Consider the following 23926-nt stretch of genomic DNA (forward strand, 5'->3'; position numbering starts at 1 on the left):
AACATGTTTCAGTGGACACAACACATACATTTTGACAATATTTATAAATGACTAACAGCTTTATTTGATTTATTACTTGTTTGCCTTTTTCTACGATTGCACCCACATTTATCAAACACCACTTTGATCCGCTGCTCTCAGTAATGCATCTTATTTCTTTATTCAGTCCCAGGATCTGTTACCTTCCCTGGACGGTCACTGATCACTTGGGTAACAGAGCCAGGCTTTGCAACTTAGCTAAGCACTTTCCCAATTTGGTGATGAGCTGTAAGATGAGCAGAGTGTCCCTGTGCTGAGGGAGACTGTGGGAGCGCTGGCGTTTCCTTCTCGCGTACTCCAGTCTGAGGGGCACAATGGCGTCTGTCCCCTTCTCCACCCCTCCTTGGACCCTGGGAGACCAGAGTTGCCTCGGCCTGGCATTGTGCTCCAGCGTGGGTAAGCTGAGAGGCGACCAATAATTCATGAGGGCACTGGGGATGGCACCTGACCAGGCCAGCACTGAAGACAATTTTTCACACCCCCTGCTGAGGGGTCACGATCCCACCAAGTGCATTTGCAATAATTGTCTCACCCGGATGCTATCACCCACCTGCAAACCTCTCATCTCATCTCACCACTGCTCCGATGAAGAAGAAAAAATGGATTACATTAGGCAGAGGTCAATGCCACATTGTATTATTAGATTACTATGGGGCACAAAGGGGTTATTTTAAAAAGTCCTGTAACCCAAATGTCTGCTGTGAAATGTTTCTAGTCTTCATGCCAAATTCCCAAGTATTTTAACAAACACCTGTGGACTTGTATGCTTTATTGTTTCATTTTAGGACTACTGGGGAAAGGCACTCTGTAGCCATCACCCAGCTTAATCCAGGGCCTCTAAAGAGGTTTAAAATGCTCTGGTTTCATCTAATCTTTTTGCCCGGGCCCAGCCGAGCTTGAAACCTCCCCTTTTCTATGATAGGAATGGACAAATAAAGGTTTCTCCTGCTGCATTTATGAAAGAACAGTGTGTGCTTTGTGGATTAGACCTGTCTCTTTTTCCTCCCTCTCCTTTCTCAATTAGGCTAAGGAAAAAAAGGATTATCTGTTTGCTCAGAAGGTCCTCCTTATATATTTAGAAGTTAAATCTGTTTTTCAAGAACAAAAGAAAAAACATTAGTCCTCTGTTTTACAGGATATTTTCCTTAATCAAACACAACACAATTCTCTTTTTAAAATCTGTAATCCAAGTTTTCATCTAAGTAGACTTGATCCATTGCATTTGTGAGTCCACCATCCGGCAGAGACCGACAGGCGCTCTGTGTAATTTTTTTTTTTTATCAGGCAACGCTACGGGCAGCTCTGGGCTTTTTAGGGTCTTTCAAGTTCAATGGCGCATGTTTTTCTATCCACGCGTCTTCCATTCAGGTATCATTCTGTTGAGCTTATGATGTTGTATTGTCAAATGTTTTTCTGGAGCTTGATTATGTAACGTGCTCACTTGGCTCATATTTGCACTTATTCGCCTTCTGGTCTAAGCCTGTATTTTGTCTTCTATGACCGGTCAACCAGGAGGCGTTCCCTGTTGTAAGATAGCGTTACCGAAAGAATGTTATCAAGGAAGGGAACTTGTCAGTTTGTGTGGAGTTCAGTTCAATTCTACTTTTTCTGAGCTAGTGCGAGTGCCTAAGTAGTTTCCCAGAAGGTCTTGTTGTGTTTACTAAATGTAAACACGAGATGCATGTTTAGACCATTTCAATTAGTTAAGTGGTCTATGTTAACGTTAGAATCACATTGATGCACCGACTATTAATTACTACGCCGTTTATGTGGACATTTTGTTAGGTTTAATCCATATATTATATTTTAATATTTGTATTATTATTTAAACGTAATTTTCACGGTGCAAAGGGTGATTCAGACTATCCGATTGTTTACCCTCCTTCAGATGTGTAAGGTAAAACACCAAGGGAAGGAAACTGACGTTGATGCTAATAGATAAGGAGAGGTACCTGTAGGATCCTTTTGTTGGTAATCACCGGTAAGCCCCCGCTAAATCAGGCTGAAGTGACAAAGTGCTCCATCAGTGGGCTTCTCTGACAGAGGGACTGCATTCAGCCCTTATCTTTGGCGGCCCAATGCAGCATTCACGCCATTGACAGGAACAATACAGCCTCTTCCCCCTCTGACAGTCTGAGTGGCGGTGGGTGTTGGTGCACTTGGGTCTGACTTCACCCTCTATATCTTCCACAGGAGTGTTTTTCCAGCCAAGATACCCAACCACCTCACCTCACCCTACCCCCCCCCCCCCTTACCCATGTTTGACTGCACAATAAAGGGTGTGAATCCTGTGCACTTCCTACGTTGTTTATTTAACTGGCTTTTTATAATGGAGCACCTTTTCCATTCAGGACTTTTCTTTCCTCCTTAAGGGAATCTAAAGCTCGTTGGGTGGTTGGTTTGGGAGTGCCCTGAATACTAGAATAGTCTGAAGAGTGAAAAAAGGGCTGACTAATGTGTGTAGGCTGTGTTGCCCCCAGTGATGAGGAAAAGCTCAGTTTGAATGAAGAGAAGCAAAGGCCAAAACAAGATAAGAATGTTTCGATAAAGTAGAAGGAATGACTTAATTGCTTAACTATGGTTGCATGGAACAGGGGAGTAAGGGCAGGCTCTTCAACAAGCTGTCCAAAGAAAAGTCTGTGTGGTTCTGTATATGTGTGTCTATTCAACCACACAAATAGACTATAAACTAATATGTTATTATGCAGTCATGAACAGATGCATTGTGTGTGGTTTTTTTCCTCTCTTTCCCATGCACATATCAGTGAAAGGTATTTCTATGATGCTGTTGTATTATGTTATGCAGCGGCTTCACAAAGGATGAGGCACAGGGCTGCGGTTTCTATGGCCACTTCCCTCTGATCTCCATGTCTTGGGCTTATTTATGAATGGCAAAATATGAGAAAGGGGGAGGGCGGAGGGCGGCTCTCAGCTCACAGCTCAGGTGGGTAGCTGCCTAATACACGATACCAGCTCCGCAGAGCCAGCGGAGGAATGCGGACGGCCTATTCCAATCTTTGAAGCCCACATTAAAATGACCGGTCTCCCCGATCCCGTCTCATATAAGCAGCAAACCATGGGGCACAGATAGTGGCTTCGTTTGATCTGAAGGTCGCCAGCCCCTTGCCGGTGTTGAAGGATACCTGGCCGGTGAGGCTGGCCCTTATTTAATAACATGAAGGGGAAGCGAACTCTCCCTCTCATAATTAGGCCTAATTACCAAGGAGGTGTTGACAGACGGGCCGAGAAGAGACAAACTGGCTTTATCCAAAGACTTAGAGTCAGATTACCAGAGCTGTCTTATCTGTTACAGGGGGAGCAGAAACCTCAATCTTCCTTCTCTTCTCCCTCTCTCTCTCTCTCTCTCTCTCATTCTCTCTTTTTTTTTTTCTCTGCTCCCCTCTCTTGTCGTCTTTCTCATTCCCTCTTCTCCCTTGTCTTGTGGCCCATGTGATGACTGTCACGCGGTGGCTGAATTATAAGAATCACTGAGTCATGCTTACCCCATCACTTACAGATATGACGGACCTGTAAAAGTCAACTCTGTATTCGCACAACGAGCACAGTTCATCTGTTTAATTAATTAATTAAAGTGTTTTGTTTTAAAAAGCTTGTTTTTAACCCTGATATCGCATTGCTATAGACTTGTGCCTCCGTCTCACATTTAGGAAGGGCCTTAACATTTTTAGCCTGGCTAAGACATCACACCAAATGATCATTTCAACACACACTAAGTGAATTACTTAAGCAAGTGTTGTCAAGCAGAGGACCACTGTTACTTGACGTGCCTCTGTTATTGACACAGGCAGTTTGTTTTGCTGTGTCTTTGGCATGGCGTGGAACAATAGCAGGGTCTGCTGAGAGTTTTTTGATTGACAGCGTGTCACGGGCTTGTTTTGTTTGTCTCCTCAGGTGGATTGTTGTTTTCGTTCAGTGTTTGTGTGCCTGCCGTTTGTGTGACCAGTGTGACCAGAAGCTGACGAGCTGAGAGAAAGCTATGAGATGCAAGATGCAGTGTTATGTACCAATGCCCCCCCTCATGTTCTGTATGGTCTTCTATTCTTCCTTGTCTCTGATTGACAGGAGATTAGTGGTGGGTTTTGCCATATCTGTTGTGTTATGCTAAAGTTTTGCAATTTTAAGGGTGTAGCCACATAACGTATCAGTGTGTGGAAAAAGTCTACATGATGAGGGAATTTTAAAAATCCTAAAACTGCTAATGCTATGCAGCTAGTATGCAAAAAGCCACCCCCAACTTCCAAAACTGGAACAAAAATAGTAAAAACAAAATAGATACACAATACCATTGTTTCCATTAGCTTAGTGATGCACTTGGGATCACTGGTGCAGAGTGAGAACTTTCACCTTGAGTCTTGTAATCCTTGAGCTATGTACATTGATTTGGAGCCTTTATTGCTGTATATTATGAACAGCAAAGGACCTCTACTACCAACCACCCATCATTCATTTGAAGCCACTTTGATTGCCTTAAGGGTCTACCTCAATATTGATCATTTTGAAGCAGCTTGAATGACCCCGCTTGGTTATTGATCATGTTGACTAAAGTTGTGATTGCTTTTCTCTCTCTTAAAGGCACCCCATTGATTAGAGAGCGTAACTCAAGCTGTTTTTTGACTCCCAGTTTACTCTGGTTGCCTGTCTCTGGCTGCCTGATTGAAATCTGATGGTCACGGCTGCTGGAGGCAGGACAGCTATTCATCTGGCCTCGGGGGCTTTAGTGACAGTGACTACAGCAATAATGGGGTAGAAAACAGAGAGAGGGAGAGAGGACACAGCGTGACTGTGCTCTTTGTGAGGGGTCAGACTGCGAGGGCACCGTGGTTCCAGTCTCTTAATTAGGCAGGTAGGGCAGCGGCGACCGTCCCCGCTTGACAGATTAACATGGACAATTTAACCACTAACCTTCCGAACTGGGCCCTCTCCAAAATACCACAGGCTTGGGTTTCACCTGAAGGGCATGAAGCAGTCGCCAATAAGACGGCACGTGGAGGAGTTTGATCATGTTCCTAGGTTATCTCTATTGGCAGATGTACAGTACTTGTGAAATTTGGAAGGACACTACCCTTGGCAGAAGAATGGAAAGAGAACCTGGTACCGTTCTCTATCGTAATTTATGCTTTTGTGTGTGTGTGTGTGTGTGTGTGTGTGAGAGAATTTTCTATTGTGTACCATAAAAGACACTGGAGTCAACATTTGTATGTAATTTGACATTGACACATAATTTTCCTCCTGCGTTCTTATGGTTGGCTGTCCAGTACAGCCCTGCCTACAGAGAACACATAAAAAGGTGTGTGCTTCTGCCCTTTGAAAAACCTGCCATTGATGAAAACGTTTTTTCAAAAGGATAAAACATGTTGTGTTTACAGTAATTAACTCGTCTCGCTGTGTGATTTATGACTTACTGAGTAAGAGCTCTTATCGCTTGGAAGGAAGAGAGAAGGAGACGGAAAAAAAATTCTCTCCGCGACCCAAAGGCTTTATTTATATTCATGACGTACAGCTAATTCCCAGATGTTAAAGGTAGTCATGTTTAAATGTGTTGAAATGATTCGTGGTGAGCATATGAGGATTTCAGAGGGAAGAGAAAAATGACTTTCTGCTCAGGTTGTTTTTATTACAACAGATGAAGATGAATGTAGAAGCCTGGGTACAGTGCTTGATTAGCCTCCTCGTTAGCCCTAGTCCTCTGAATGGCCTGAGATGCTAATGAATCCACACCATAAACACAAACTCAAAGTCTTTTCTTTTTTTTTAAACTGGAAACATTAGTACAAAATGTTCTTAATGGTCATAGCCAAAGCAATGCCAAAAAGATTTGAATCTACAAGATTGAGACTAATGAAGAAAATGAACCCAGACTCAACTTGACCTCAAACACTATTATTTCTGTTCTGTCATTAATCTGCTAATGCATGCTAACAGTTCAGTGCTAGAAGGATTTTTTTCATCCTACCTGTGGCAATTTCTTTTCTCAGGCCGAGTACATGAAGTTTGGGTGGGGTTGGTGGGTCCGTACGTGATGGCCAGACCTCCGCCCGCCCCCCAGTGCATCCTGAGGGGGGTGGGGGCCGCTGTAAACACCCTACACTTCAGCTGTGACAGGCCGGACCCCCCTCTGCTGTTCTCAGGGTGAGTGTGGCAGAGGTGGGTAGGCTGGTGAGATGCATTACAAATTAATAGCTATCACTGCAGTACTGGCTGATGAGGGCAAAATAGAAGCAGGTGACAGCCTTTGAGTTCTCTACACAAATGCTGCAGATGGATCCATAAACTATATTTGCACACATGGGATTAAGACAAAAATGCAGCCCAATTATCCAAATATGCCATCTTTTCTCACCCTCTCAATGGGAGCCAGAACAATATTGTGACATTTCAAATCAAACTTAATCCTCTCTGTCATCACTTAAATCTTTCGCCATTGTTTGATTATTGGTAGCGAAAAAAAACTAACAAGCAACAGAACTGACAAAAGTCTTCTGAAATGCTCATTTCCAGACTATAACCCTATCAGACGCTGTGCTGGGTAGATATATTTTGTCCATACCGTTCTAATAATCTATAGTTTACAGCTCATGTATTGTGTATGTTGTTTGTAGCTCAACAAAAGGGGCTGTTCACATATGGAATCTGAACACAAGAAGGCCTGAGAATGTTCTAGATGGCCATGGGGGCTCCTCCGTCATCTGGGTGAACACACTCGACAGAGAAACTGTCCTCAGGTAAGGGAAACTCTCATCACGGAAACTCAATAAGGCCTCATCAGTCTCGCTTCACTTGCTCTCCTAATGGTACAGGAGGAGGAAAACTATCTTGCAGAAGAAGAAAAAAAAACAAATAGCAGTCGCAGTCACAAATTAGAGTGCCTTTTTTGAAGTCAGGATAGGGAAATGTAGAGTCGTCTGGTTTACAGTCTTTGGAGATTACATTATACTACTGTTCAAAAGTTTGGAATCGCCCAGAAAACGTTTTCCAGGAAAGCTCATATTTATCCATCAAATAAGGTGCATAATGAATAGAAACACACTGTTTATGAATATGTAGTGTGAGCGTGTGTATGTGTGAGTCTAGGAAGTCAGGGCAGGAATATGTGTCTGTGCTTGGTTTACAGTCTCTGTAAATGACATATGTATGTCACTCCGTGTCTGTTTATGAATATTGTGTGTGTGTGTGTGTGTGTGTGTGTGTGTGTGTGTGTGTGTGTGTGTGTGTGTGTGTGTGTGTGTGTGTGTGTGTGTGTGTGAAGCCAGGGCAGGGACATGCGTGTGTGCCTGTGGCCGCTGGCTGAAGGCCGTGGTGACGTCTCCGACTCCCTGTACACAGGCAGCGTGGGATTCTGTCAGTGCTCTCTTCTGAGCAGGGGGCCCAGCAGCAGTCTGCTGGCATACGCCTCGGAACAGATGGAGGAGGTAAGGAGGAGGAAATGGCTAATGCCCGCTATGACTGATTATAATGATGTGCTTTTGTGTCACGGGAACGTGTATTTGCTTTACGTCTTTGTGTGCTGGAGCAGTCTGTTGGTCTAGGCCTCTAAACATACTTTCTTGTGTAAAAGTATTGCACACCTGTTATCGGCCGAAACTATAATTTCGGGCTGTTCATGAACTAGCTTATTTATACAAAAATCTCAGGCGGTTACAGGTTGGCTACAGGTGGTACTTTTGTACAGGTGTGTGTTGTGGAGGTAGAGGAGAAGGGATGGTTAATACTCATCACACTCAGAAAGATGATTATGTGTTGGGGGGGGGGGGGGGGGGCAGAGCAGTCAGTTGGCCTACTCTCCTGGACGTATTGAGAAGATAAGGGAGAAAAGTGGGGTGATGCCCGTCATATCTCTCATTATGAGAAATTTAATTTAATGCTGTGCAGGCACGGTGGAGCCCTCATTACCTTTTGGGGTCTGACTGTCTAAGCTGGTGGTGTCAGCCAGTCTGTGGAGGGAAAATGAAGCGCCTCTCTAATGGGCAGAGGTGAGGTGAGGGAGGGGTGGTGGTGGGAGGGGGGTGAGGGTGAGATTAAGAGGCTCCTCGGCTGATTGGTCATCCCCATCCCATGCCCAGTGAAGCGGAATGGAGAGCCAAGCGCCAGCACCACCCGCCCCGCCCGCCCCCCCCAACCCCACCCCTTGGGTGCCTTTGCTGCCCTGTAGATTTGTGTTACACCCCCCCCTCCTCGCTCTGGCTCTGCCCCACATGAAAGCGCCGGGCCGGTCACTCGATCCAGGGCAGTCTCTGCTCAGGCTGACCTGGCGCACAGAGAGACAGAGACGGAGACAGAGACAGGCGCGCAGGGAGGCAGACCAGAGCAGAGGGCGTCTGGGTGCCGCGAGTCTTCAGTCACGCCATCACAGATCTCTCCATCTCCTCCACCCAGCCAATTCAGCTGCCACACACCCGAGGCTCTGAACCACAACCACACTCTCTGAATGAGGGTGTTGTTCTTTACCCTGAGGGGTCCCATGATAAACCCCTTGGAGGTTATAGTTAGAATCCTCAGATGAAGTGACTGTTGCATACTGGCTTCACTGAAATTAATGGGCCTCATTCAGGAAACAACAACTGAAGAAAAATGTGCATAGTACGGCATTTATACCTGGTCCTGGCCATGTGTTAAGTGTGCCTAATTACTGAAACATCAATTAAATATTTATATGACTTCGAGGCAAAGTGGCATGACTGCGCTTTGATCAACTAACTACAAATAATTAATATTTCAGTAGGTAAAAGTAAATGTTGCCGTCTGCAAAAATGAAAGAGATTGCTCACTCATCTGTTGCCAAGATCACCCTGTACCCTGTACCCATACAATAGTTCAGTTCCTTAAAGGTGCAGTCTGCAATTATACCTCAATACACTTTTTTGTGTATGTGTCGGGCTTTGTGTATGTGCTAAAAAAAACTCTGGTTTGTACACAGTCCTGACTCGAAATGGGAAACAAACAAGTGGCTCGGACTGAGCCATACACTATTCCAGCCAATCAACACATTCCAGCCAATTAACACGATCACGGAAGGGAGGGGTGTAATTTGATTAGCTGTAGAGCTCAGATATCAACAACCTTCAGACAGAATCGTGGAATCGTATTTCCATGAAATAAATTGTAAGGACTGAAGCCAGTTTTAGTAGCCCTCTGTCTGTAAGTCTCTATAGCAGTCTGTAAGAAAAAAAGCCTGATCTTGTCCTAGACTTTACAAAAAGCTTTGCGCAAACACCTTGTTCTTTGAAATTGGGCAGATTAGTTTGGCTGACAGTGATGACTATGCCAACTCGCTTTTGACAATCTAGACTGATCCTTTTTTATTTGTTATTGCAAAGTCTAAGAAGGGCATCTACCCAATGCCGTGCCCTTCCTGTAACACAGGTGCTGCCGTTGTTTCACCTGAGACAGGCCAGCGGGAGATGGCACCACTGTGCACACTCCAATCTGAAAAAACCTTCATTCATTCAGTACAATGTACCTAGTCATCAGAATAGATTTTTTGTTCTTCTCTTCTCTTGCACAGGCATGTCTAATGTTTCATAAGCGACGATTGCGGTAATTATAAATGAACAAGCACGTGAATGATTAACACTTGTGCACACTATCGTTTAACAAACCACAATGAATCTGATTTCCAGCAGAGGATTTTTTTTTAGGACCCATAATACACACAATAAACTCAACATTATTTTAAAGGTATAAAGCTTTCATGAATAGGGCCTATATAAATATAAAAAACATTAAAATATGGGAAAACGTACGCCAAACAGAGTTCTGTGTCATGATGGTTCTTGTAGACCATTTTCAACTTTTTAACCATAAACCATTTTTTTATTTGTTCTAAGCACCTTAAAGATTTGTTAGTATGTGTCCTTTAAAGTTCCATTTAGCATGCTAGGTGGCTGTGAATAAGCTTTTATATCTTCAAATCCTTTGTTACCAGTGAGGCATTCTGCATGCTGAAGTAGTTCAAAGTAAAATCATCAGCTTTTTAATGAAACCTAATTAGCTCTTTCCTTAAGAGCACACTGACATCCCAAGACTGGCTGCCCTAGGTAGTATAGGCAGTGACTCGCATCCATCAAGCCCCGAACAGGAAACCAAGCAAAGGGTGGACCCAGAGAGAAACTGAGCCGCCCCATCAATTTCCACTTTCCCAAACCCCCCCCCCCGCCCCCAAAGTGCCTTAAGTTACAGGCCAGTCCTCATCTTTAATGTTTACCCCCAACTCAAGGTGGGTGCCACTAAGTGAAGTGCCCTTCAACCACGCTGCCTAAATCGAAAGGCAAAGAGTGCATTATTTATGGGCAGCTAGTGGCCATACGCGAGAGCGGCCAGCTCCTGGGGCTCCGAGTTCTCAAAGCCAGCCTTGTTTGGGCGAGCGCCGGTAAACATGCAGCACAGATGTGGCACCCTGCTAAAATATGAATTGCTCATTAGACAAGGCCTGCGTATGCACCACTTAATGAGGATCTATCTCGATCATCAATGGGAGACGCGATCAACCAATGGGACAGCCCAAATTGTTTGGCAGGCTCTTTGCCTCGTGGGCTTCATTGTACCTGTGTGTATTTTATTAGAGGCTTTGCCAGCGTGTTCGGGAAGTGGGGCAGTGTGTTTTACCCAGATTGATTATAGACTGTGGGGTGACGGCCGCAGATTGTCGATCTGCCCCATAGGGGCATAGGGAAAACTTTTATGCTCCCTATTGTGTTTTACGAGCTGGAGGTATTGTTTAAGATCAGTCTCCGTGTCAGATGGGGCGAATCAAGTCGTAACTTGATGAATCAGAATAAAAACACAGAGAGCTTTTTGGAAACAGTCCTCAGAAAGCAGGGCCAGGGTTCCTCTCTCTCTCTCTCTCTGTATCTCTCCCTCTCTGTCTCTGTCTCTCTTTCTCTCTTTCTTTCTCTCTCTCTCTCTCTCTCTCTCTCTCTCTCTCTCTCCCTCCCTCCCTCTCACTTTCAGAGAAGACTTTGAAGGAGAGACAGACATGACAATCAGATAACTGTCTGCACATGTGGTTTTGAATCAACGCTGGTGTTTGTCTGGAAGAACTACATGTGGTTTTGAATCAACGCTGGTGTTTGTCTGGAAGATCTGGTCTTTGTTAGGAGTTAGTCCTTCGAAGCAACTGTTGTCCATCACTACCAATGTAGATAGAACTTTCATTGGAGGATGTCATTTTAAAAGGCTCATCATGCAAATGTAAATGACCACAGAACTTAAACTACCTCCGACTTCTCTAAGCTTCCTTAATATAGAGTCGCCTTGTGATGCTCTTCCTGCAGGTGAAGGTCCTGGAGTTGTCCAGCAAGGTGCCACTTTGCTCCCTGAAACCTGACAAGAAGCTGGGGATGGTCATGTGCCTGAAGATATGGCAGGTAAGGAAACAGCAGCACACTATTGTTTCACCCCATCCCACCTCAACTCAACTCCAAGGCCTCCTGTGACCTTTCATCATACTAGCTATCTTTCATAGTCAGACAAAACCAGGGTTCCTCCACTGTTTGGCACAGGAAGAAACAACACGGCGAGTCCCTTTTAAACATCGCAGTTGGTGTCAGCCCTGTTATGAGTAGTTTGGCAGGTCGCTGTACCCGTGTAGCTCAATATACACATCAGAGAAATCCGGGCGAGGAGGAGGTGGATTTATGACCCAACCTGTCCGGGGGTTATTATTTATTTTTTTCCCCAGTGACGTTTTTGTCAATTCGTTGTTGTCGGCCTCAGCTCTGTAATTAGTGCACTTGGAAGGGCTGGGGTTCAGGGCTGTTTATCAGCCTGAAGCTGGGGATGGCATCCAAGAGCCCACCCCAGTGTTTTGTAAACACTGTCAAGGGCTTGACTTCCTCAGCACCCCTCCAAACCTCCCCACGCTACCAGGGCAACCAAGCCTGTAATTATTTTCATTCTTAATTAATATCATTTTTAGGTCGTGGTTACAATTTTCCCCCTAGTTAAACTGAAATTAATCCTGGTCATTTGACAACAGGGTGGGCCCTATAGGAGCTTTGATGGCAACTGGCATCAAAACGGCGGCGTTGGCATGGGCTGCGGGCAGTTTGGGGTGGCACTGTCAGTAATACAGAAACCACAAGACTGGTTTTCTTCTTTACAATTTGTTAGTTTACAAAGGTGCCCCCCACCCCTGTTCCTCATCGTTTCTTTGTGGTGCTTTGGAGAGACATTGGTGGTTTCAGTGATGATTGCCAGCAGAGCGATTAATAACTTTGCAATATTAATGACAAGCTGTACAGGCAGCCTCTGACATCAAAGCAGGGAGCCAAGGTGGTACTAAATCACTTCAAACTGGATCCTTTCATGGTGCGACCAGAGCTATCTGTAACTGTCAAAATGCGGCCCAGCAAGCTGCTGCACAGTAAAAATGCAAAAAGCCGCAGAACCTGACCCACCCAGTAGGCTGTGTGTGTGTGTGTGTGTGTGTGTGTGTGTGTGTGTGTGTGTGTGTGTGTGTGTGTGTGAGAAAATAGCCTGGCATGGCTGTGAAGGCGTTAAATGTGTTAAGCATGCCTCTCTTGGCGAGAAAACCGCGCTTGCGGCCCATGGCCCGGCACATTCCCCGCTCGCGGTGTCAATCAATCACGAGACAGTTGCCTGGTTATCGACACGATCCCCACTGGTGAGGCCTGCTGCTTGCCCAACCTCGCGCTCAGCAGGGGAGAGGAAGTGCAGAAAGAGAAGACACTGACATATTGCCCCGGCCCACCCACAATGCCTCTCTCTCTCTCTTTCGCGCTCTCTCATTCCTTACTTTCTCTGTCTCTGTCGTTCTCTTTCATTCCTTCAGTCACTTTTCCCACCCTCTCCGTGCCTGAGTGACTTTGAGCCAGAATCTTTTGTCATGTCGACAGAGATCTGCAAACAGATTTATTGGTGAGCTTCAAGTGTTCGTCTTCGACTCTTGGAAAGGATTAAATGCCATATTAAGTAACGCTTTCTTTCACTTTTGTCTTTCCCCTCTCTTTTTTTCACGCGACACTACGTTCCATACTCATTTCATTTCAGTTTTTTTTCTTCCTTCATCACTCCACCCGCTTCTTCTCAAGGCTAAGAATGTGGAGCGAGCTCCGGAAGGCAAGGGGCCGCTCTGCGATGTGATTGGCTGATGGGCCAACCGGCGAGCGGAGGAACCGTCTCCATGTGTTGCCGGGAGTCGTGGGCTTAGGGCCGCCATGATGTATGATGTGCGAGGCTTTTAACATGAACAGAGGCTGGCGGCGAGAAGGAAATGTTCCTATACAGATATCCATCACTCTCAGCTCGTCGCCCGCCGGGCATGACATCATCGCAACCCCGGCTGGGATTGGTTCCTTATGTGCTGCCCGGTTCTCTTTCCCTGCTCGTGGTGTTCTCCCCGACCCGGGTTCCTCGGACAGCGGTCTGAGTTCTGCACAGCTGTTCTGTGGTGTGCCCCGAGAGCTGTCAACTGGGGACATGTGTGCGTGTGCGTGTGTGTGTGTGTGTGTGTGGAATCGTCATCATCTGCAGCAGCAGCATCCTGTATGGCAGTCTTCAATCACAGGCATCGCTCATAGCTCCACTGGCATGTGGTGAGGCCCTCAGTTCCTGGCCCCTCCACCCCCTAACCACACTGACATGCCCAGGCAGCCTCAGATCCAGGCCAGGGTTAGGCGGGTTGGGGGTGGGGGGAGGGGTGGAGAGGAGACCCTTGACGAACCCCCGACGAACCCCCTCCTCTAAACCAGAGCTGTGGATGGGTAGGTGGGTAGGTGTTGCTGTCCGTGATCTAGCGGCTTGTTGTCCTACAGTAAAGCACTCTGTGGGGCTGGTTGGTCCAGCCCTGCCCTTGCCCAGCTGTGCGCGTGATGAATCTGTTTCTGAGGCTTGAGCCCCCTAGTCCCGGCGAAGCGCACTCGCGTAGAAGAGCCTGCGGAGGATATAATGAATAACCTGTCTACCCAGGGTTCCGCGACCTCTGACCCGTGACATCATCAATCAGGGAGCTCCTACACTTAACTGAAGTGCAGGGGCTGGAGGTCGCCAGACGGTAATGCTTACCAACTGTCTATGAGGCAGCGCGGTTTGATTTGCCCATGTTTTTATTTGTTTTTGCTGTACGGCCTGTAGCGCTGGGTTTGTCGTGCGCGGACGTGTCGGTGTATGATTCTGTGTATAATTTGTTACAACGGGCTGGGGATGGGGGGGTGACGGCAGGTGGGGGAACAGTGACGGTGGGAAAAAGAGGGAGGCCCCCCCCCCCCCCCCCACACACACACACACACTCTTCGCTTGCCCTTTACGCATCAGGAAAGAATTTTTTTTCTCTCCCTTCCGCAGGGTGTGCTCACTGGCTGCAGGGCAGACAATTCGTAAAGGCTTTCGCTCCGGCCCGACGTTCCCCCAGTAAAAGCAACAGCACACGCTCCGTGTCTCTGCTCTACCAAGGCTTGGGGTGGAGCTCTCACTTTTACAACCCGTCAGTTCAGGCAACGAAGGAGTCTGACCTCTAGCCAACCAAAGCTCTTTCCCCCCTTCTCTACATGCGGCAGTTCCACCTCCACCGCCGGAGAGTTACGAGCTCACCTTAAGGAGAGGAGCTGCTCTCTCTAACGCCGTGGCGTGGTGTCCTAAGGCCCACAGGCGTGAATGTCTAGCCTGCAGGAGGAGAGGAGAGGAGGGGAGGAATGGAGAGGGGGATAGAGGGAGGAGGGGGGAGTGCTCCTCCTCTTCCACTGTAAATCTTTGCCCTGCCAGACCGGAGGGCCCCTGCAGTGCTGCACTGATATATGGCGTGCCTGCGCGTCCTTTTTATCATCTCACCTTCATGTTTGCGCTTTATCTGCTAATGTGATTTACGAGCCTGCCGCTACCTGGGCTTCCCAGCGCAGGGCTTTCCCCTCCTCTCGACATGCCTTCTCTCACCAGGCGAGTGCCGCAGAGGTAAACACACACTCGCACCGTAGCATTAGCCAGAGAGTATGCAAGGTCATTGAGTCTATGAGTGTGTGTGTGTGTGTGTGTGTGTGTGTGTGTGTGTGTGTGTGTGTGTGTGTGTGTGTGTGTGTGTGTGTGTGTGTGTTTGTCTGTGAGAGAGTGTGTGTGGTGTGTGTGTGATTGGGGGGGGGGGGGGGGTATGAGTAAAAAAAAGGGCATGGTATGTGTGGTTGTTTGTGTGTATTAAGATGTGTGTCTGTGTGTATGTCTGTGTGGGCGGGGTGGTCAGAATAAAGGTGTGTGTTTGAGAGACTATGTGTGTGTGTTTGTGTATGGTCCTGGTGTGCCTGGTGCCACTGCTGTGTTTCAAGACCACAGTGACTGGGCTGATGTCTGTGCCGTGTTTATGAGACAATATTGAGGAAAAAGCTCCAGCTTTCTGTTTGCACAATACAGTTGCTTTGGGTTGGGGCGTACGTGTCTGTCCGCTTGACTGTGTGTTTGTATGGAAACAAGTGTGTGCACACAATGGCCCCGTTACACAATTAATTGTGCGCTGCGTGTGTCTTATTGCATGTGTGCACACACAGGTCGATGACCCCCTTCTTGTCTTCATTGTGTGATTGTGTGTTTCAGTGATGTATTTGTCTATGTGGATATGTGTGCTCTGCTGTGAGTGTGTGTGTGTGTGTGTGTGTGTGTGTGTGTGTGTGTTTGTGAATAAATGGGTGTGATTGGGTATAGTTATGTGGGTGTATGTGTTTAGCATATGTGTGTCTGTATATCTGTGTGTGTGGCTGTACATGTGTGTTATAATGTACTTGTGTGTGTGTGTGTGTGTGTGTGTGTGTGTGTGTGTGTGTGTGTATATGTGTGGGTTTGTTTGTGAATATATGTGTGTGTGTGTGTGCGCTTGTGGATATATGTGTGTGTTTGGATATTGCTGTGTGTGTGTGTATGTTTATGGTTATATTGTGTGTTTGGATATAGCTGTTTGTGTGTGTGTGTGTGTGTGTGTGTGTGTGTGTGTGTGTGTGTGTGTGTGTGTGTGTGTTTATGGTTATATTGTGTGTTTGGATATAGCTGTGTGTGTGTGTTGCTGTGTGAGAGTGCAGCAGGAGCCGTACAGATGAGGAGTAAAGTGACGAGCGCTGTAATAGGCTGCCAGCGGGAGAGGCTGATTAATGGAGCACAGAGTGTGGCGCTGCGCTCTCTCCCAGATAACCCCTGCTCCACCACTTCTCCTTCTCCCTCCCTCCCTCCCTCCCTCCCTCTCTCTCTCTCTCTCTCTCTCTCTCTCTCTCTCTCTCTCTCCTTCCCTGTCCCTCTCTTTCTCTCTCTCCCTCTCTCTGCCTCCCCCCCTAACTGTGTCATTCACTCACGCTGATAACCTCTGCTCTGCGGCTTCTGTGGCCGTCCTTTGCTTTCTGTCTTTGTCTCTTCCTTTATCTGTCCTGCTTCCTTTCTTTTCTCTCTTGTTGTCCTCCTTTCTGCTCTCTGTTTTACTCACTTCTTCTCTATTCTTTTTCACCAGGACTCTGTTTATTTAAATTGTCTGTATCTCTTCCGGTCTGCGTGTCCTTTTTCACATCCCTTCTCTCACTGCTCTTTCTTTTCTCATCAGTTGTTCCTCACCTTCTTTTCTCTCTCCTCTTCCTCTTTTTCTCGGCAGCCAGATTCCGGGGAAGGTCCTCTGCTGGTGGCTGGGTATGAGGACGGCTCGGTTCTCCTGTGGGACGTGTCCCTGGGCCGTCCCCTCAACAGCCTGCGTGTGCACCCCGAGCCCGTCATGTCCCTGGCCTTTGACCCCGACCGGCAGCGTGGCGCCTCAGGTTCTGCAGAGAACACCATCCGCTCCTGGGCGCTGGACGGCCAACGGAACCTACAGGTAAGGGAAGGCCAACCACTCTCTCACTCTCTCAATGTTGAGTCTGTGCACTGTGAATCAGAGGGGGCCAGTGGGATCTGGTGAGACTGGCTCAATATGTCAATTTACTCAAACATTCTAGCAACTAATTTAGTGGCTATTGTGGATTTTAATAGAACTTTATCCCTCGGACAGAATTCGCAAACTAGAGAAGTCAGCTGTGGTTTATTGACAGCTAGTGACAGGGGACAGTCCTCATAGCACGGTGGTCCACTCACGCAAAGAAAAGATAACTCTTAGATAACACGTCTCAAGTGCTCTCAAGCTTGCAAGCTAACAAGCTAGGAATGAACGGTGTTGGATATTTTCCAGTGTAGGGCGAAGAAAGCCTAGTCAGTATCCCCACCATGTCTTTGCACTTAACCCACCTACCTTCTACTGTCTTTGTGGGTATGAACCCCATGGTGAACATAGTACCCCTGCTTCCCATAAATTAGGCCCTGTTTACAACCTCTTACAACCCCTTACAACCCATTTGCCCCGCAACACCCCAAAAAAAGCGGGGAGCGGGCTAAAAGAACTTGGCCCAGCTTGGCTTGGTTGTCACAGCAGGCCCTGCTCTCGGCCCGCCCATGCACTTCTTTTTTCCAGAACACTGGCACAGAATCCAGCTTTCCCACCATCTTTCTCTCTCTTACTCTCTGTCTCTTTCTCTTTCTTTCTTTCTCTCTCTCTCTCTCTCCAAACAGCAAGCACTCGCAGATTCTGGATACTAAAAAAAACACCAACAAGAAACAAATGTACCCTACAACTGGGCCGTCCATCATCTTGTGTAACAGCCAAGCGCATCTGAAGGGTGATGCCTCATTGAGAGCCGTATGTTGTGTCGGTTTCTGTTGCGCCCGCCGTTTCACACAGAGCCGGCGATTCAGGCGGAGTCTGATATACAGCTCCTGTGCTCCGGCCGGGGGTATTATTCTTTCCAACGCTTTTTACAAATGAACGGATGAATTGGAAATATTCGCAAACCTCCTCGATTTCTCTTGCAGTTCCTCCCCTTCCCCCTCCCTCCCTTTTGAGCAAGAAAATAGGTCTGCCATGTTACTGGAAAACGTTTTTTTTTTATTCAATATTGTGAAAAAGACGAGGCAGCACAGGTTTATTTGGTTTATTTTGCGCATGCAGAATTGATTTAATGTGTGTGTCTGCTGAAGATGGAGGTGGGAAAGTAGCCGGAGAAGGAGCCAACGGGGGCTTTTAAATTATCCCAGCGTGCAGCGCAGTGTGACGCCCAGACAGGCGTCCCCTGCTCTTCCCACAGCCTTGTGTGTGTGTTTGTGTGTGAGTGTGTGTGTGTGTGTGTGTGTGTGTGTGTGTGTGGTCGCAGCAGCAGTGGTGTCCAGTGACATTGAGAGAGGCAGCTGTGGCTGCGGCTGTGGCTGCTGTGCGGATGCTGACGTTGCCGCGGACGATCAGCCCTAGGAGCTCATAAAAGCGGCCCATCTTGGAGGCTACTAAGCAAACAGGAGGCATATCTGCAGTGAGAGGCACAGCGGTTTCACTGCAGGGGCCCACACTAAAGGCTGAGGAGCTGGAAGTGGCACAGGGGCCCCAGAGCTCACATCAACCTCCCCCCTTCCCAATGCGTTCACACACTCACATACACATTTCTTGCTTTGCCTGTTGTCGTCTCTCTTCTCTCTAGCTTTTTTCTTTCCTTCTCTTTCTTGCTTGTTTTCTTTTTCTTTCCTCTTTTTTAATTTTTTTTCTGTTTTCTCACTCTAAATTTCTTTCTCAAAATTTTCCATTTTCTGTTTGCATTTAGGTCTTACTTAGCAGTGACCTGTAGTTAACCCCAAATGACTATAGAAAAAGACTGATCATACACACATGTTCTGTATCTGTGTGTTTGTGTTTGTGCTGATTTTTAAATCTGTGCAGGTACTCGGCACAGGAAAGGTGTTGTGGTAACTTGGGATTACTGGATGTAGTTTTGTTGGCTGACAAACACAGGGAAGGGTTCTCCGAGCAGAGAGAGAAAATGCAAGTGAGAGAGAAGGAAATGAGAGAGAGAGAGAAGGCCTGACTGAGAGTCAACAAAAGGAACTGCGGGCTGGCAGGGAGAGAGGGAGTCAGAGAGAGAGAGAGAGAGAGAGAGGAGAGAGAGAGGGAGAGAGGGAGGAGAGAGAGAGAAAGCTGGACGGAGATTAGCGGGGCAATTCTAGCATGGCTGTTAGCAAGCACCGTCGCAGGCTTCACTGACAAGCTACCGCAGGTGGATCTCCCCGCCACCCCGCTCCCTCCCCATCATACCACAGGCGTTCCAGCTCATGCTATGAAACGTCCCCTCCGTCTGTCCGCCCTGCAGGCCGTACCTGCTCAGCAGGAATGCTCCTCGCTCAGTGAACACGGCCGAGCTGAGGTCAGAGAGCTCCGACGGAGGGATCATCGGGAATGAAAATGGAGTGGAGGGAGGACGTCTACAAAAAAAAAAGTGAAATAAGAAAGAAAGATTAGGTTGAAAATGCACTCCCACCTTCACCCACTCCATTCCAGTCACCTCCCTTCTTCAGTCTTTTTAACAAAAAATGTCTTAGGATGTTGTGATTTTTTTTACGATATCCTTTTTGTCAATTTTTGTAAATTGTTACCGTCTTCTCTGACATGTGCCGTGCACCTTCTCTCTCACACACACACCTGCATTTTGATAGCCCCGGTGACAAAAGCCTGTAATCTCCGTGCTAGGGTACAAGTCAGGAGGGTGGGGAGTGGGGTGGGATTGGGTGCACAGGGGTGGGGTGTCAAAAATACCAGGAGGGAGAGAAGGAGACACCTCCTGCTCCTTTCTCGTGGACCGACAAGCCAGAGTGGACAAGTGATGATTGCTCTTTTCAATGGAGCGGCGTGAAGTCAGCCCTCCGTGCCAGGTCCTGGCCGGAGCGCGTTTCCTTACGTCGGCGCGAGACCCCGCCAGTCGATCACTCTCCCTCCCTCCCTTTGAACGCCCGCCGCTCGGGCTGGCCTAGTCTTGCCTGCCAGGAAAAGAAAGTCTCTCCCTCCGTTTTTATTGGCCCTGGCGAAGCGAGGCCTAACCCAGGGAACTGTGTAGGCCCCAGCTGCAGAGCTAGAGCAGAGAGCAGGAGCAAGTCAGGACTGCTGGGGCCCGCTGGCAAGCTGACAGCGCGGGCCTGGCGTGCATTCTTCCCGAGGCAGCGTCGGACCGCTAAAACAGAGGAAGAATGAAAGATGGAGCCTCGAAGAGCGATCTTCACGATGACTGGAGCTTAATTGTCGGGGAGGCGAGCGAGCGGTGTGTGCGGAGTTTCCCACGAGGGAGCCCGCTGCTTTTATTAATGACGGAGCTGCAGCTAATGATGCCGCCGGCGTGAAGCAGTGTCTCCCGGAGAATGTTCTGGAAAGCGGCAGGCCAAGTCTTCCTCCCTATGCCTCCTAACCCCCCACTCCCTGCCACCTCCTCCTCCTCCTCCTCCCCCTCCTCCTCCTCCAGGAGCGACAGGGAGAAAGTTGGCAAGCAATCCAACTGAGGAACACTTGCAATGTAAACAACCGTGGACCCGTTTTTTATCGCTTAAGAGCAGACCCTTAATGAAATTAATGTATTTCCCTGACACAAACTCAGGGAAGCAAAACAAACAAAAATAGACACATTAACCTATCATTATCAGCTGCGTAATGCAAAGCAGATGGCGGTTGCTTCAAGCATACCAGCTCCGTCGCTGAGTGATTCATCTTTCTCTCCTCGTCCCATTTCTGCAACAACTCTGCTTTCTCACACACACACACACACACACACACACACACACACACACACACACTCAAGTCACTCAAGTGGTGCTTGAGGAAAATATTAGGCTGTTTTCTATACTCCCCGTTTAGTTTCAAACCTCAGCATCATGGTGCAGGAATCATTCCTGCCTCTTCTGGTATCAGGTCCTTTCTCTTAATTAAACTTGCATTTGTGCTCAGCCTCTCTACTGACACATTCTTCTATCCGCCTGGGTTCGGAATACCTGGCTTATATCTTCCACATGCAGCGGCGAATGTCTCTGATTTTCCAGTCCGGAACAGGAGCACGCGGACAAATTCTTCAATGTCTTCCCCCGCGAACGGCCATTAGTCTCACAGGACGCAGCCTATGAAGTCGATTTTACGCTGTCCAGTTTGATTTCTGCATCATACCAGATGCTTTCAGCTTTTAGGCTCTGTATACACACACACACACACACACTTTCAGGAACTCCACACACACATGCTCGTGGGGTACTTGTAATTCTCGAGGACGCATCTGTGCAATGTCCACAGGAGTACAACCATAGATAATGATCTCTCAGTAATACTTTATGATACGTCACAATGTTGTCCATTAGGGAGATGGATGTGGTCTCAAGGACTCGGTAGATCACTGCGAAAAGCCAGAGAGCAGTAATCTTAAGCAGGCAAGCGTTACAACTGTGTATTTATTGGGTCCCCTATTCTGTTGACCAGACCTTTCAATGCAAATGTAATTAATCAGACGTGCTTAGAGCAACACGGGCTCTGCAAACAAAAAATGTCAGCAGAACGCTGAACGCCCCCCCCCCCCCCCCACCCCCCCCCCCCCCCTCTCTCTCTCTCTGAAGCGCACACACAAAGTGACAAAGGTAACTCAGCCAGCCCATTACTGCGTTTTAACTCCAAACCAAATAGTCGCCAGAGAACCGCTCGCTCGTCCCACTCGTGCCTAAATGTTTTAGGCCTGATGATTGAGTCCCTGGAGTCGAGCGCAGGTTTCCTCTGCCAGGTTCAACAGCTATTTAGTCCTTCATTTGGGCCTCAATCAGCAGACCCACTGACGTGTAGGGGACAGCTAAGAAGCTCTTTTTTTTCAAAGAAGCACATTGTGTGTTACCTACTTTTCATTACAATTCAGCTGTATTAGTTGGCACATATTGTTGGATTAATATATTGCGGTTTGTCGTAACTTCCAGTAATCTTGTCCTCGGTAGGATAATTGAGTCCTGTTCTGTTCATAAAAAAATGATTAAGTGATTCTCTGAATGTGAACCGAGACGTTTTCTGCTTTGACAGCGTATTAAAAGATATATTAATATATTAATATGAAATGTTATCATTTGCTTCCTCTTTGGCTGATATTCATGCTGGAGGGGATTTGCATGTCTAACCACCTTGGACTTTGTGTGTGTGTGTGTGTGTGTGTGTGTGTGTGTGTGTGTGTGTGTGTGTGTGTGTGTGTGTGTGTGTGTGTGTGTGTGTGTGTGTTGATCTGAAGCCCTCACTGTGTTTGACTCTCTGGCATTGCCTTCCCGCTACAGCAACGGGAGTCCGTGGAACTGCTCAACCCTGGGATCTCTCAGCTCTGTGTTCGTGGAGATGGTAAGATCCTAGCGTCGGCCGGCTGGGACCACCAGATCCGAGTGTTCGGCTGGAAGAAGCTGAAGCCGCTGGCTGTGCTGAAGTGCCACACAGATATGGTGCTGAGTGTAACATTCTCTGACCACACTGACCCTGCAAAGAGAGTGATGGCAGCGGGTTCCAAAGACCAGCGCATCAGCGTCTGGTCCATATACAACCAAAGCTAGAGGAGGTCATCGTAGACAAAGTTCATCAATTGACATTTGTAACCATTACACTTTTTTTTTTTTTTTTTTTTTTTTTTTGTTATTGTTGTTGACAACCCTTATTGCTTTCTAAACATAGTTGCAGTTTTCCTTTTTATCAATGAAAGTACTGAGCTTTTTTTATAGCTCCAATGAATGATCTCTTGAATGATCTCTTGTTTTTGGACACCAGAAAAACCCCTCCCATTCACTGCTTTTAGCAATCCTTTTAGGGAAAATGGTGGTTTTCAGCCATCTGAAAACAAGCAGTAAATAAGTACAAATCTCACCCCTGTGCTCTCCTGCAATTTACCACATTAAAAGCACTGACTCTCTCTGCTAGTGGAAATGTTATATCTTTTAATCTGAGAGATTTCTCTTTTTTTCACCCCTCAGCTCCCATACTGTTTGCTTTTCTGCTTTGAGATTTGCTTCAGCAAGCTTCAACCTGAGGTATACGTTGCACCTGAGTTCCAGGGTATTCCAGTGTCGTCGCCCCCCCCCCCACCCCCAGTTTACCATTGCCCTCTAGTCTGACCCACCCCGCATTCATCACACAAGGTTAATCACTAGTCTACGGACAGCAGAGACAAGGCTGTTTGTTACCAAGATTCATTGGTGGAGTTTACCTAGTTTTTTCCCTCCTGCTAGGTAGACAGTGCTTTCTGTGTTGTTGTAGGGACAAAGTTGGGTCTCTAACTTGAGGCTCCTGTTGCTTGATCTGTCTGTCTAAAATGATTTTGCCCAGGACATTTATTGACTCATCTTTGCTGATTTATGGTGTACAATATAATATAAAATTTTAAATTGGACATTTAAACCATGTCCTTTACTTTTGCTGTCCAACGCAAAATGCGAAGTATAATTTAAAACATTGTCTTTCTAGTATTTTGTTTCAACGTATTTTGGAATAATTTGTTGACTAAATATTTTCCACATGATCGTCTTCATTATTTTAGCTTCTTCTGTGGATAATTCTGCTTTGTTTAATCCTAAAGTGATGGCTGACCGTCAACTAGGGCCAACTAATACAATACTGGTCCGTAACTGCCATGAAATGTGATACATGTTTTACTACTACTACTACTACTACTACTAATAATAATAATAATAATAATAATAATAGCCATCTATGTAAAAAAAAAAAAATCCATATGGGTTTTCATGCGTTTCGGAATTAGGGCGGCACTTCAAACAGTACATAGCCGTTCTGCTTCATAAATACCCATGTCTCAAAGGTCCCTCCCGACTAGAAAATCTCGTCAGACTGTACAGGAAGTCTAGGCGAAAATCAAAGGCTCCCCTCTCCTACAGAACACATGGGAGAGCAAGGGAGGAAAGACAAAACAGTTCATTAGTGTATCTTCCACCGCCGACTTCGTCCTTGTCAACTCGGGACCCCTCAGCACCTCAGTTTATGACCTCTGTGGCATATTTGTTTTCCCCTCTCTCTCTCTCTCTCTCTGCCCCTATCTGTAATGGT

General features: G+C 47.0%; 1 protein-coding gene across 1 annotated transcript; it reads left to right on the plus strand.

Moving 5' to 3' along the window:
• Positions 1-1317: 1317 nt before the first annotated feature.
• On the plus strand, positions 1318-22807 carry gnb1l (guanine nucleotide binding protein (G protein), beta polypeptide 1-like). The gene is made up of 7 exons (XM_012815877.3): positions 1318-1407; positions 6036-6189; positions 6660-6782; positions 7307-7469; positions 11331-11423; positions 16631-16846; positions 22159-22807. Exons 1-7 carry the CDS (start codon positions 1377-1379, stop codon positions 22423-22425), a joined length of 1047 nt encoding a protein of 348 aa, XP_012671331.1. The 5' UTR covers positions 1318-1376; the 3' UTR covers positions 22426-22807.
• The last annotated feature ends 1119 nt before the right edge of the window (positions 22808-23926 follow it).

This window comes from Clupea harengus, chromosome 7 (assembly GCF_900700415.2).
Source record: "Clupea harengus chromosome 7, Ch_v2.0.2, whole genome shotgun sequence".
Lineage (NCBI taxonomy): Eukaryota > Metazoa > Chordata > Actinopteri > Clupeiformes > Clupeidae > Clupea > Clupea harengus.